Source organism: Cetorhinus maximus, chromosome 33 (assembly GCF_964194155.1).
Source record: "Cetorhinus maximus chromosome 33, sCetMax3.hap1.1, whole genome shotgun sequence".
Classification (NCBI taxonomy): domain Eukaryota; kingdom Metazoa; phylum Chordata; class Chondrichthyes; order Lamniformes; family Cetorhinidae; genus Cetorhinus; species Cetorhinus maximus.
In genome coordinates, this window is record NC_135911.1 from 13,407,516 (window position 1) to 13,422,965 (window position 15,450).

General features: G+C 45.4%; 2 protein-coding genes across 2 annotated transcripts in view; both read left to right on the forward strand.

Moving 5' to 3' along the window:
• The window catches only part of LOC144671614 (myelin-associated glycoprotein-like), a 125,154-nt gene that overhangs the window by 85,118 nt on the left and 24,586 nt on the right, over positions 1-15,450 (forward strand). Inside the window, exons 7-11 of the mRNA XM_078533631.1 lie at positions 954-1,229; positions 2,137-2,430; positions 4,738-4,834; positions 5,508-5,589; positions 6,486-6,802. Coding sequence (XP_078389757.1) covers positions 954-1,229; positions 2,137-2,430; positions 4,738-4,834; positions 5,508-5,589; positions 6,486-6,734 — 998 coding nt within the window. The 3' untranslated portion in view covers positions 6,735-6,802. The remainder of the gene's footprint in view (positions 1-953; positions 1,230-2,136; positions 2,431-4,737; positions 4,835-5,507; positions 5,590-6,485; positions 6,803-15,450) is intronic.
• The window catches only part of LOC144671566 (uncharacterized), a 205,932-nt gene that overhangs the window by 18,626 nt on the left and 171,856 nt on the right, over positions 1-15,450 (forward strand). The window lies entirely within an intron of this gene.

Sequence of the window (15,450 nt, forward strand, 5' to 3'; positions counted from 1 at the left end):
GTGGTGACCTGAACTGCACACAATACTTCAGCTGTGGCCTCACCAAGGTTCTATACAATTCCAACATGATCTCCCTACTTTTGTAATCTATGCCTCGATTGATAAAGGCAAGTGTCCCATATGTCTTTTTCACCACCCCAATAACATGCCCCTCCACCTTCAGAGATCTATGGACGCACACGTCAATATCCCTTTGTTCCTCAGAACTTCCTAGTGCCATGCCGTTCATTGAATACTTCCTTGTCAAATTGTTCCTTCCAAAGTGTATCACCTCACACTTCTCAGGGTTAAATTCCATCTGCCACTTATCTGCCCATTTGACCATCCCGTCTATATCTTCCTATAGCCCAAGACACTCAACTTCACTGTTAACCAGCCGGCCAATCTTAGTGTTATCTGCAAACTTACTAATCCTGCCCCCCACATAGTCATCTATTTCGTTTATATAAATGAAAAATAATAGGGGAACGAGCACAGATCCCTGTGGTACGCTACTGGACACTGGCTTCCAGTCACTAATGCATCCTTCTGTTATCTCCCTCTGCCTCCTACAACTATTCCAATCTTGAATCCACCTCATCAAATTACCCTGTAACCCATATGCATTTGCCTTCTTTATAAGTCTCCCGTGTGGGGACTTGTCAAAGGCTTTGCTGAAATCCATATAAACTACATCAACTGCACTACCCTCATCTACACACCTGGTCACCTCCTCAAAAAATTCAATCAAATTTGTTAGGCATGACCTCCCTCTGACAAAGCCATGCTGACTATCCCTGATCAAACCTTGCCTCTCCAAGTGGGTATAGATTCTCTCCTTCAGAATTTTCTCCAATTGTGGAGAGATAGGAATGGGATGATGTGCAAGAGGCTGGAATTGGAGGAGCGCAGAGATTTCGGAGAGCTGTGGGGTGTGGGGATTACCTGCTGATTGTTCTCTGTCCTTGTTCCAGATCCCCCACAGGAGACGATGGTGTCAATCAGCAGATCCTCAGGTTGGATAAGAGAGGGAAGCAATATCACATTAACCTGCTCCAGTGAAAGTGTCCCACCGATATCTCATTACACCTGGTTCAGGATCGAGGGGAACACCAGCACCCAGTTAAACACAAGTAGCCGCACTCTCTCCTTCACTCCTGTAACACGGGAGAATGATGCAGGTTTCTACTGCACAGCGAGGAACCCAGTGGGTAACAGCACCTCCAACATCACCCACCTGAATGTGCGATGTAAGCATTTTACTCCACCTGTCTCTGCTTAAAACTCAAACACTATCTGTCTGAGGGCAGCTTCCTTGCTGTGGTTTAGCATAACTAGCATCACCTCCCTGCTTTTTTCACCCTGTGACTCTCCAAGTTACATAAGGAGATATTAGAACAGGGACTGAAATATTAGGATTTTAAGGAGTGTCTGAAATGAGGAGAGAGATAGAAATGGAGAGGTTTACGGAGGGAATTCCAGAGCTCCGGGTCCAGGCAGCTGAGGGCACGGCCGCCAATGGTGGAGCGATAGGAATCGGAGGAAGCTCAAGAGGCCGGAATTGGAGGAGCGCAGATATCTCGGAGGGTTGTAGGGGCTGGAGGAGGTAACGGATATAGAGGGGGTTGTAGAAGCTGTAGGAGATGATACAGATAGGGAGGGTTATAGGGCATTGAGGAGGTAACAGAGATAAGGAGTGTTGAAGGGTCTGGAGGAGGTAACAGAGATAGGGAGGATTGTAGGGGCTGGAGGAGGTAACAGAGATAGGGAGGATTGTAGGGGCTGGAGGAGGTAACAGAGATAGGGAGGGTTGAAGGGTCTGGAGGAGGTTACAGAGATAGAGAGGGGGTAAGGAGGGATTTGAAACAATGAGAATTGTATAACTATGGCATTGCCGCACCGGGAGCCAGTGTAGCTCAGTGAGCAACAGGGAGTGATGTGTGAACGGGAGTCGGTGTGAGTTAGGACACGGGGGCAGCAGAGTTTGTGATGAGCTGATGTTTACGAAGAGTGGAAGATGGGAGGCCGGGCAGGAGAGTGTTGAGATAGTCGAGTGCGGAGGTAACAAAGGCAGGAATGAGTGTTTCAGTGTTAAGATTCTACCTTACGCTCTAACTTTGCTGTGACGATGTCTCATTGTTGTCCTTCCCTCCTCAGATAAGCCGGAGATTTCCCAGCAGTCAGAGTGCACTCGGAGGTCAGAGGGGGTCACCTGCGTCTGTGTGGCCAACTCCAACCCACCCGGAGACCTCACCTGGCACCTGCCCAGTGCCAACATCAGTGGTAACCAAACACACGGAGGTTTCGTGTCGTGGCATGTCCGAGATGGGCATCTGATGACTGGTTCCCTGACCCTGATGAGACCCCAGGATGAGGGGGAAGTGATGGCATCCTGCTCGGTTCAAAACCCACACGGGGAAGCCATGTTCAAGGTGTATCTGTGGGTCAAAGGTGAGAGACTCGCTCGGGATCGATCGCCACTCAGCTGGTTCGGTCCCTAAACTCGAGAATTCCCTCCCTCAACCTCTCCACCTCTCTCTCTACCTCCTCTAAGATGCTCTTTACAACTTACCCCTTTGATCAAGCTGTGAATCACCTGACCTCATGCGTCAATGGCAACACTTGGTCACATTGGAGCCAGGCCGTTCAGGGGTGATGTCAGGAAGCGCTTCTTCACATAAAGGGGAGTGGAAATCTGGAACTCCCTCCCCCAGAAAAAGTTGCGTCATTGGGCTGGATTTTACACGCCGGCGAATTGGGGCGGGGCCATCTCACCGACGTGTAAAATGATGCCAGGTGACATCGGGGGAACTCCTGACGTCACCGCGCCCCATTTTAATTTTCAGGAAGGCGGTGGCGCAGCGAAATCAGCAAAAATACAGCCCATTGGTTGCAAGACAGAAAGCTTTGGCAAAATGTCTTATTGCAGAATCACTCAAGTTCCATTCACCCAAACAACTGAAAATTAGATATAAATCTTACATATATTACATCGATAATTATTACATAAAAATGTGACATAGATTACATTGGGAAATATTATACTTAAATGTTACATAGATTACATTGATAAATATTATATATTAATGTTATACGGATTACATTGATAAATATTATATATAAATGTTATAGGGATTACATTGATAAATATTATATATAAATGTTATATAGGTTACATTGATAAACATTATATATAAATGTTATATAGGTTACATTGATAAATATTATATATAAATGTTTTGGGGATAACATTGATAAATATATATAAATGTTACATAGATTACATTGAGAAATATTATATATAAATGTTACATGGATTACATCGAGAAATATATATAAATGTTACATGGATTATATCGATAAATATTATATATAAATATTATAGGGATTACATCGATAAATAATATATAAATGTTACATAAAATACATCGATAAATATTATCTATAAATGTTACATAGATTACATTGATACTTATTATATATAAATGTTACATAGATTACATTGGTACTTATTATATATAAATGTTACATAGATTACATTGATAAATATTATATATAAATATTACATTGATAAATATTATATATAAATGTTACGTAGATTACATCGATAAATATTATATATAAATGTTACATGGATTATATCGATAAATATTATATATAAATGTTATAGGGATTACATCGATTAGTATTATATATAAATGTTACATAGATTACATTGATTAACATATATAAATGTGACATAGAATACATTTATAAATATTATTTATAAACGTTACATAGATTACATTGATATATATTATATATAAATGTTATAGGGATTACATTGATAAATATTATATATAAATGTTATAGGGGTTACATTGATAAATATTATATATAAATGTTAGATAGGTTACATTGATAAATATTATATATAAATTTTATGGTGATTACATTGATAAATATTATATATAAATGTTACATAGAATACATTGAGAAATATTATATATAAATGCTACACAGATTATATTGATAAATATATATAAATGTTACACAGATTACATTGATAAATATATTTCAATGTTACATAGGTTACATTGATAAATATTATATACAAATGTTACATGGATTACATTGATAAATATTATATATAAATGTTACATAAGTTACATTGATAAATATTATATATAAAAGTTACATAGATTACATTGATAAATATTATATATAAAAGTTACATGGATTACATCGAAATGCAAGACATTTATTCATAAATTGCTTCGAAATTTCTGAAACTCTCGGCAGCCAATGAAGCAGTTTCGAAGTGAGCTTACTCCTGTATTGTTGGAAACGCAGCTACTGATTTGTGCACCGCATGATCCCACAAATAGCATTGTGATAATGAGCTGATAGTCGATTATTTTAGTGAGGCTACTTGATACGTATATAGAGATTACATATGTGACGTAGGTCACTAATGACCCTATAGGGAGGGAAATCTACCCAATTTAACAGGTCTGGTTGTGTATGTGACTCCAGTCTCAAACCTAAACAAGGTTAACTCTTAGCTGCCCTCTGAACTAGTCTCCCAGTTTGGGTGAAACCAGTGGTTCAGGAGTAAGACCCCCCACCACCTTCTCAAGGGGAAACTAGAGATGGACAATAAATGTCAGCGTTGCCCGAGAATGAATATTTAAACATTGGGCGAGTGTATCGCTTCTCAAGATACATCAGAGCATCATGCTAAAACTGTAGAGCAGTAATTAATGGCTGTTTTTACAGGTAGAGATTCCAGTAAATGGACAGTAGGATTGCTCACGGCTGGGATCATGTTGAGTGTTTTCCTGGCTGGAATCTTCATCTTCATCTGTGTGAGAAAGTAAGTGTGAAGATTTAACTTGATTTTAATATAGTTATTTACTTCAATGTTCTGTCCTTAAGTCGGTGATTGTTTCCCTTGTGTTAAGTGTCAGACGCATCTCTGTAAGTGGTCTCTTTGTCCCTTATGATCCAGAGAGTGTCTTTCATTGCCCGTTATGCAGATGAATAATAATCAGTTGTTGTCATCTGGAAGGCGCTGCAGATTTAATAGAAACTTTCAAAAGGGGAATTGGATAAATAATTGAAGGGGTAACATTTGACGGAATATGGGGGAAAGAGCAGGGGTCGATGTTGGGCAAAGATATGGCGTGTTATTGTAATGATATTATACCTTGGGCTTATTTACTGCACAAGACATAAGGCACCAATCGCTCGCAGGGATTGGGTGAGAAGCTTATGGGCTCGTTTATCAAGACTCGGCACGAGAACAGTTATACATATGGATAAAGCTTGGAGGCATCAGAGCTGTGGGTATGTGTTCTGCTCAAAGCAAAAGTGAAACTAACACTGGGTCACATGACACACTTCCATTATAGTGATGTCACGCTGATATCCCTTATTACAACAAGAGACCGACCAACCGTTGGTGTAAGGTTACAGTGGGCTCTGTGTCTGTGCTGCACTGACTCTCTGCTATATGATAACCACAGTGTGATATTGTATTATTGCAGGAGAAAGACAGCGACGGAGGAGAGAGTTTCAGGGACCAGTAACATTGCATTGACCCCCAGTGCACTCTCTGTGAAGAACCAGGTACAGGAGCTGTTTACACTCACTCCAAAGCTTCTATGTCAGTCCGTAGACAACACATGTCCCAGATTCTCATCCGGGTTAGCCACTGATTTCCACCTGTGGAGTCAGCAATGGCTCAGTGGATAGCACTGTCTCCCTCTCTCCCTTTCACCATCACTCGCTCTTTCACCATAAACCTGAACAGAATAATGACCTAAGCCTGATGTCAGTACTGAGGGAGTGCTGCACTGTTGGCGGGTCATTCTTGAGGGAGTGCTGCACTGTCAGAGGGTCAGTACTGAGAGAGTGCTGCCCTTTCGGAGGGTCAGTACTGAGGGAGTGCTGCTCTGTTGGAGAGTCAGTTCTGAGGGAGTGCTGCACTGTCAGAGGGTCAGTACTGAGAGAGCGCTGCACTTTCGGAGGGTCAGTACTGAGGGAGTGCTGCACTGTTGGAGAGTCAGTGCTGAGGGAGTACTGCACTGTCAGAGAGTCAGTGCTGAGGGGGTGCCATGCTGTCGGAGGGTCCATATTGAAGCAGTGCTGCCCTCTCGAAGGGGCAGTTTTGAAGGAGTGCTGCACTTTCAGGAGCCAGCACTGATAGAACATTGCAGTGTTCGAGGTGCCATCTTTCAGAACAGTTGTATAATGCTGACCGTAGTGACCCTCTCAGGTGGTCGTATAAGATCCACCATTATAGTAGTGACACACTTTCAAATGTTAACGTAGGACTTCCAGACTCAGGCAAGCGAGAGGGAGAAAGAAAAAGAGAGAGAGCGAAAGAGAGACAGAGAAAGAGAGTAAAAAAAAGGGTTAAACCCACTGAGACACGACTGACACGAATGAGGCTGCACAATAATTTAATCCTATCAGTGCCAATAAATGATGTGAGGCTGTCTTCTGTTTCCATTTCTCTGTAGGATAAACAGAACGTGCTGATTACTGAGCCCCGGGACACAACCAGAGACACAACTAGCGAGGGGGAGACCCCAGCTCCCCGGGATCTCTCTGAATGTCCAGTGGGAGGCGATGCTGCACATGGGAAACCCGACAATCCTGACGCCCTTCTCTATGCCAACATCAACTTTTCAAAGCTGCCCAGCGGTGACAGGACTGTGCACAGGAGCGAGGACACAGAATACGCGGAGATCAGATTCCAGAAAAACTGAGTGTGAAACAGGGAACGGGGCTGTGGGGTGTGTGCAGCCAACATGGCCAAATAGTAATGAACAGAAATGTGGGGGAGAATTGTCCCCCCTTCAGGGAGTTGTGCGGGGTCAGGCGGGGGTCGGGCCCGAACCTGATCGACGCCCCCAATCAGGTCCGCGCCGCCATTTTACATGACGCAGGCCCCGAAGCACTGAGCGCTCCCTGTGCGGGGAACAGAGGGGGTGGTGGATTCCCGGACTCGGGGCGTACGCTCTTTCACGCCTGTGCACGAAAGAGCCCAGAAATCCCCCTAAGTCACCGAGCTGTCTCAGGGGAGAATAGTTTAAGTTTTAAAAAGCTGAATAAAGGAAAGAAAAAAATTTAAGACATGTCCCCTCACGTGACAGTGTCACACGAGTTGGGACGTGTCAATGAATTTTCTATCACATTTTTATTGAATTTTTAAACACTTCATGAAACCTCCTCCCGCTCGTGGATGAAGTTCAATGAAAAATGCAAAGGCCACCTGGGCTCTTCCCCTGCCCGACAACTGGAACGTTGGATGGGCATCGTTCCTCACGGCTTCAACTGATTCCTTAATGGCCTTTATTCTCCTTTGAGGTATCGGCGAGTACACAACCGACTCCGGCCCGCTTGCCCAATGAAATATCGCCATGAAATCGGGACACACGCCCCACGTCATCGTGCATAATTTTACATATCGGCGAGCGAGCCCTGCCCCCACTCGCCCACCCGAAAATCCTGCCCACGCTGCTGCTAAACTTTTCTTTTATCGATTCTGAGTGAGCTTTCTGAATGCTGCACCTTTTTCCATGCTGTCAAAGATTGTGAGAAGCTTATGAATTATGTATAATTTTACATCTCTTAATACAAGGTGAGGTGAGAGTGAATCTGCCTTTGACATCAAGGCCGCAATTTGACCGAGTGAGACATCAGTAACAAAACTGGAATCAATGTGAATCAGGGATGGTACAAAAGTATAATAATTTTCATAATATTTACCTGGTTTGTTGTAAACTAGGTTTACTGGTGTGAGTGTAGGTGAGTCTGTCTGTGTGGTTTAATTTCATCTGGAGTCACGTGGACTGCAAGCTTGAGATTATCAAAAGAATCCAGGTGGAGAAATTTACTTGAAATGCTAATGAGTGAACATGGAGGCTGTCTTAGCATGTCACGTGTGAAGGGAATTTGCATTTTTAGATAAGTGAAAGGATTGTTTGGATTTCAATGGGATGTTTGTCTGTTTACAATGAGGCCGATAAGCAAGGCAAAGCAGTGTGTTTATTTTTCCCAAAGGTTATTGACAACATTGGCAACATGAAAGTTTTTATATTATGGGAAATGTATAATTCCAAAGACATATGGAACAAGGAAATTTCCATGTCAAAGAGAGAGAAACATAAACAATGGAAAATGAAAGGCCATTTTGGGGACCATGTAAAATCTAACAAGAGTGTGTGAATCAGCCTTGAAGAAGCCTCCAGGCATTTGTCCATAGGTCTGTTATGTTCTTTGACTATAGTTTGAGAAAGCCATTTGGAATTCCACTCTCAAGTGTGAACTGTGTTAACTTGCTAGTTTTGTTTTTAAATCTAAAATCCATTTTGGATTGTTGCCTTAAAGGGGTTTTACTACTCACCTCCAGACTCCCCAACGCCTGTCCACCATCTTCAAGGTTAGTTAGGAAGTTTAGGATTTGTTCTCGTAGTAACTGTAGCCTTATGTGTGTGCTTGAAATCTTGTATTTTGTTAATACATATTAAAATTTAATTTTTAAGATCTCTAATCATCTTGATCGACGCATTATTCCTGAATTCAGTGCACACATCTCATAATAAATACAAATTACAAAACCGTTGTGATAGTGTGACCAAGTTTCCCTTGAGGATTTGGTCCACCTGGCACACATCATCTGTCACATCATAACAGAGGGAAAACTCTTCACTGGTTGGAGCCATACCTAGCACAAAAGAAGATAGTTGTGGTTGTTGGAGGTCAATCATCTCAGTTCCAGGACATCACTGCAGGAGTTGCTCAGGGTAGTGTCCGAGGCCCAACCATCTTCAGCTGCTTCATCAATGACCTTCCTTCCATCATAAGGACAGAAGTGTGGATGTTCACTGATGATTGCACAATGTTCAGCACCATTCCCGACTCCTTAGAAACTGAAGCAGTGTAACTCACTCCAGACTCCTCAAAGCCTGTCCACCGTCTTCAAGGCAAAGGTTAGGAGTGTGATGGAAGAATCTCCACTTGCAACAAGATTCAATAAAGTCAACACCACTCAGGACAAAGCAGCCCCGCTAAATTGGCACCCCATCCACAAACATTCACTCTCTGCACAACCGACGCACAGTAGCAGCAGTGTGTGTACCATCTACAAGGTGCACTGCAGGAACTCACCAAGACTCCTTAGGCAGCAACTTCAAACACACGACCACTACCATCTCGAAGTACAGGGCAGCAGATAGATGGTAACACCACCATCTGCAAGTTACCCCCCAAGACACTCACCATCCTGACTTGGAAATAAATCGGCCGTTCCTTCACTGTCGCTGGGTCAAAATCCTGCAACTTCCTCCCTAACAGCACTGTGGGTGTACCTATCCCACATGGACTGCAACAGTTCAAGAAGGCAGCTCACCACCACGCTTTCAATGGCAATTAGGGATGGGCAATAATTCTGGCCTAGCCAGTGCCGCCCACATCCCATGAATGAATATAAAAACAAGCAATTTAAATGCTAAGACATTTTTATTCAAATGAAATACTTTACTCTAGTGCATAATTCCATTCTCCAAGGCACCATTTCCTGTTATCACATGCCCTTTTCATTATTTAAATTCGCGTATCTTCATTTGTAATATAACATTCCCATGTAAATGTGTCACACTGTAGTTATACCCTCCTGCCAGTGGCGATGCTCTAGTGTCATAGTTTTACCTCTCAGGGGATGGAAGAAATATGTCCACTGTGTTTACAATATTAGAAACACTCAGGGGTGACCAGGGGACTCTTTAGGTCATGTTTACGATACCAGTTGTTAAGATACAAGGGGCCAGTGGGATTTTTCAAACTACGTTTACAATGTTGTTAAGACAGGATTCGGGTGAAAGATGACCTTTAACCCATCATCCCTCTCATGCCGAGAGGGAACAATAGCCTTAAGACAGGGCCTGGCAGTTCATGGAAACAGTCCCTGTGCCTGATTGGATAGGCTCAAAGTGAACCCAATGTTGGGTCTTGAGCCTCAAGATCCTGGAACAGGCACAGAGTGGACATCTCGGATGGATGTCAAAAGCCCCATGGACACTTTTTGGGTGAAGTGTAGGGGGTGGGTACGGAGTAGGGTGGGGCAGATATCCCCGGTGTCCTAGGACAAATATTTATCCCTAAACCAACATCGTCAAAAAAACAGATGTTCTGGATCTGTATCTCACTGCTGTTTCTGGGATCCTGCTGTGCAGAAATTGTCTGCCATGTTTCCTACTTTTCAACAGCATCCACTGTTGAAAAACATTGCTCAGGGAATGAAAGACTATCTTTGAAGCACGGATCACCATTGTAATGTAGGAAACGCCACAGTCAATTAGCGCACAGCAAGCTCCCACAAACAGCAATGTGATAATGACCCAGAAAATCTGTTTTTAGTGATGTTAGTTGGGGGCAAATATTGGCCCCAGTATTCTAAGGCACTCGATACAAGTTTGAATTTAAGAAGTTTTTGAAGTGTCCGGCACAGTTTTCTAAAGCTCCTCTCAGGCCCCACCTGTAGTCCCTGGGTGCAGTCCCGGACCCCGCACCTCAGGGAGAATAAATTGTCCTCGGAGGGGGTGCAGTGCAGAGTCACCAGAACGACCCCGGGGCTGAAAGGGTTAAATCCCGAGGACAGGTTGCAAAGACCAGGCTTTTGTTCCGTCAAGTCTCGAAGATTAAGGGGTGATCTAATCGAGGAGTTTAAGATGATTAAAGGCTTCGATAGGGTTGATAGAGAGAAACTATGTCCCCCTGGTGGTGGGGGGTGGGGGGGGGGGGGGGGTGGGGGGCGGGGTGGGGCGGGTGGGATCCATAACAAGGGGGCAGAACTTTAAAATTGGCTCCAGGACGTTCAGGGGGTGCTGTCAGGAAGCACTACCTTCACACAAAGTGGGGGTGGAAATCTGGAACTCCCTCCCCCACAAAAAAGATGTCAAGGCTGGGAGGGGTAAATTGAAAATTTCAAAACTGAGATTGAGAGATTTTTGTTGGGTCGGGGGGGTTAAGGGTCGTGGAACCGAGGCGGGTGGATGGGGCTAAGATACAGGTCAGCCGTGATCTAGTCAAATAGAGAAGGAGGCTTGAGGGGCTGAATGGCCTCTTCCTGTTCCTGTGCAACAGGCTCCATAGGGCTGATTGGTGTCAGTGACAGGGAAGGAATGGCGGTATAGCTCCGAGTCAGGGGGGTGTGTGGCTGCGAGGGGAACTTGCAGGTGATGGTTGCCCTGGTCCTTCGAGGTGATGGAGGTCGCGGGTTTGTGAGCACAACGAGCTCTCCCGCCATGTGTGTGCAAAGCTCCCTGGCAGCTGTCTCCGCTCCTTCATTCTAAGGAGTTCCCACCTCCCTCAGCTGTTCCAGACACCCGCGCAGATCTGTGGCTGGTTTCTAGGGGACAAGGGATGCCGCTTAACAATGAGGATAATGACCCACCCTCTAGGAGCCCGGAAACTGGGGTGGAACCCAGCTACAACAGCAGCCATGGTGTCACCAGGAGCACCCTCGAGCAGGCAGTTGGTATTTTATAGATGTGCTCCAGGCCCCTCGATCGCTCAGGTGGAGATCTGCAATATGCCCCAGCAAGGGGATGAAGAACAGTAGCGATGTGCTGCCTGCTACACAACATGGTGCAGCGGAGGGACATGCAGATCGATGACAGCATTACCATGGGCAGAGATCCAACTCTGAGGAGGATGTGATGAGCAGAGGGAGGAGGAGGAGGAAGAGGAGGGGATTGAGGAGGAGCAGGAGGAGGAAGATGAGGAGGAGGATGAGGAGGAAGTAGATGATGAGGTGATGAGGAGGATGGAGTTTAGGAGGATGAGGAGTAGGGAGATGAGGAGTGGAATGTAGAGGGGAGGCGTAGGAGGATGAGGAGAGAGAAGAGGAGGGGGAGGAAGAGGAGGATAAGGAGGTGGAGGATGAGGAGGAAGAGGATGAGGAGGGGAGGAAGAGGAAGATGAGGTGGAGGATGAGGAGGAGGGAGATGATGAGGTGATGAGGAGGATGGAGTTGAGGAGGATTAGGAGGAGGGAGATGAGGAGGGGAATGAGGAGGGGGAGGCGTAGGAGGATGAGGAGAGAGATGAGGAGGGGGAGGCAGAGGAGGATCAGGAGGTGGAGGATGAGGAGGAAGAGGATGAGGAGGGGAGGAAGAGGAATATGAGGAGGAGGATGAGGAGGAGGGAGATGAGGAGGGCAATGAGGAGGAGGAGGAGGAGGTGGCAGAGAATGAGGAGGGGGAATTTGCGGAGGATGAGGAGGAGGAATTTGAGGAGGGTGATGGGGAAGGGGATGAAAAGGGGGAGGCGGAGGAGGGAACGGAGGAGGATGAGGAGGGGGAGGCGGAGGAGGGAGATGAGGAGGGGGATGATGAGGATGAGGCGGAGGAGGGAAACTCTGTCCGTGTGGAAGATTGTGAAAGGGATGAGGATGAGGATGCGGCCAATGAGAGAGCAGCTGGGGGGCGTGGCCATGTAGCCAGGGCTGCCCCTGTGTCGGGCGGGGTCATCGCCAAAAACAGAATCTCATCAGCTCCTCCCATCTCCCAATTGCTATCAGCCAGTCCCTGGTGAGACACTCCCACATAAAGAAGCTCGTCCAGTGACCCCCCCACCATTACTCAAGGGACTGCCCGTCCCCCACAGGGACTTCACCATTGATGGGATAGCCCATGATGGGCCGAACGTTCCAGGCTCAGGTAACAGGCGGAGAGAGTTTCCAGCTCGGACACTCGCCTGACAAGACAACGACGTCTCCCCCGAGGCACAGGGACTCCACCATTGACCACCAACCTCTCAAATGGACCTTTCTGAAGGCCCTGCTTTTTATCGGTGCCCGAGGGACCCAACCCCCACCGGGCCCACCCCTACCCCCTCACCGCTCCGGGGTCACCCAGTCGGACAGCTATTCTAGACCACATCACCCCCCCTCCCCCACCCCCAACCCTACCACCACCACTACCCCCACCATGCTCGACCCACCCACCCCCGACCCCAGGGCCACATATCGGAATCTGGGACTGACATGTTTAGAGGTCGAGTTGGCGGAGCCGGGAATTCCGCCGTCTCTGTGTCCCCCGACCCGGAAGTGAAAATCCGGCCTTAACTTCCACTTTCTAGTATCTGAGACAAGAGGCAATGAGTGAGTGGGCTGACGGTCAGGATTAATGCTGTTAATCTGTGTTTTAGGGGGTGTGAATTCTCGGGGGACTAGTTACTCTCTGAGCTGAAGCTTCGAAATCCTTATTTGATGCCGTGCATGTGGGACTGGAAGATTTTTTTTTAAAAACCACCGGCAGTTCACAGAAACCCACAGGAAACCCACAGAGAGACAATCACTGGGAAACACACTCACTCCTTCTGCTTTCACCTTTTAACCACATCCTGTCTGCGTGTCTCAAATGTTAAACACACCGGCCACACTCAGGGAGGTTTCATTCTGTCAAGCGCTCGCTCTCTCTCACAAACACATACAAACACTCACAGACACAAACAGGCACAGACACACACACGCAGACACACACATACACACATACTCACACAACACAGAGACACACACAATCACACTCACTCACTCACAAACACACACACACACACGCACAAACACACATACACGCTCGCACACTTACAGACAGACACAAACACACTCACATTGTCACATATACACATTCACTCACCCACATGCACAAACACACACACAAAGACAATATCCCAACGACAGCAAACTGTGATTAAGAGCTTCCTACAACTTAACTCACAGACCAAAGACGTATTGAACTGTCTCAAAGTGACCTGTTTTTCAAAGAATTACAAGATTGTGTACAGATCAAAAATGGCTGACACAAGTCATCTGATTGCTGATACTATGAAGTTGATCACTTCTCTGGAAAGGTTCAAATGAATTGCACTGCAGACCTGTTGCATGGAAGTTCATGCCTGGGGTGTGTCAGGGTCCACTTCAAACAGGGACACTCCTAAAAGCAAGGCCTTAAAATGCAAAGTGCTGGACTTTGATCAACTGTAGTTCTATCAAAACAGTGGGAACTGCTAACCAAGCAGATACACATCACCATTCAAAACTCCCTTTGGATTATGCAATACCCCCACCTCCTGTTGACTTATATCTTGAAATGCATCAAATGTTTTGGAGATGCAAAGATAAAAAATGGGAATACTTGGTCTATAACAATGAATGCAATACTTGCTGATTGAATTCCCTTTCAGGAATATACAGACAGGAGTTTAACAAATGGTTATGCCAAGCAGATATAAGAGAAACGAGGAGGAAAAAAGAAGTATGGCAGTCATCTAAAAACACTGCTGGAAAAGAACAGAAATGATTTCTCCATCTCTCTTTCTCTCTCTCTCTCTCTCCCCCCTCACTCTCTCTCTCCCTCTGTCTGAAGCCAACAGAGTTTCTTCAACAACATGCAAACCTGAGCCAGATGAACTACAGGATTCTATAGCAAACCAACTAATTTAAAACAGCTTCAACCTTCACATCCTACGCCGCAGTACAAGCAAACGACTTAATCACTTCCTCTTTTAAATTTTTATTGGACTCTATAATTATTTTACCTCCGATATCTGTGTGTGTGTTTGTGTGTGTTCTGTGTGTGTGTGTGCCTTCCTGTGCGAGCGTGTGTGTGTGTGTGTGTGTGTGTGTGTGTCTGTGCCTGTCTGTGTGTGTGTGGTGTGTGTCTGTGTGGTTGTCTGTGTGAGAGTGTGTGTGTGTGCGTGCATTTGTCTGTGTGCGCGTGTGAGCCTGTCTGTGTGTCTGTGTCTGTGTGTGTGTGTGCATTTGTGTGTGCGTGTGTGTGCCTGTGTACCTGTCTGTGTGTGTGCGTGTGTCTGTGTGTGTAATCTCAGGTTGATTTATATCTTGAAATGCATCAAATGTTTTGGAGATGCAAAGATCAAAAAGCGGGATTTCTTGGTCTACAACAATGAATGCAAGACATGCTGATCGAATTCCCTTTTGGGAATATACAGAGCGGATTTTAACAACAGGTACTGTCAAGCAGATATAGGAGAAAGTAGGAGGAAAAAGAAACATGGCAATCATCCAAAAACACTGCTAGAAAAGAGCAGAAATTCTCTCTCTCTCTCTCTCTTTCTGAAGCTAACAGATCGTCTTCAAGAAAGTGCAAATCTGAATCAAATTACCACCAGATGCCACAGGAAACCAATTAACTTTGAACAGCTGCAACATTCAACAATCTAAGCCTCAAAGACAAGAAAAAGTATTAATCATATATTCTTTTAAATTTTTATTGGACTCTAACTTTTTAATTCTGACATGTGTGTCAGTGTGTGTGTGAGTGTGTGTGCCTGCCTGCCTGTGCACCTGTCTGTGCATATCTATTTAGTGCGTGTGCATATGTCTGTCTGTCTGCCTGTGTGCCTGTCTGTGCGAATGTATGTGTGTAGATGTGTATGCCTGTCTGTCTGTGTGAGTGTG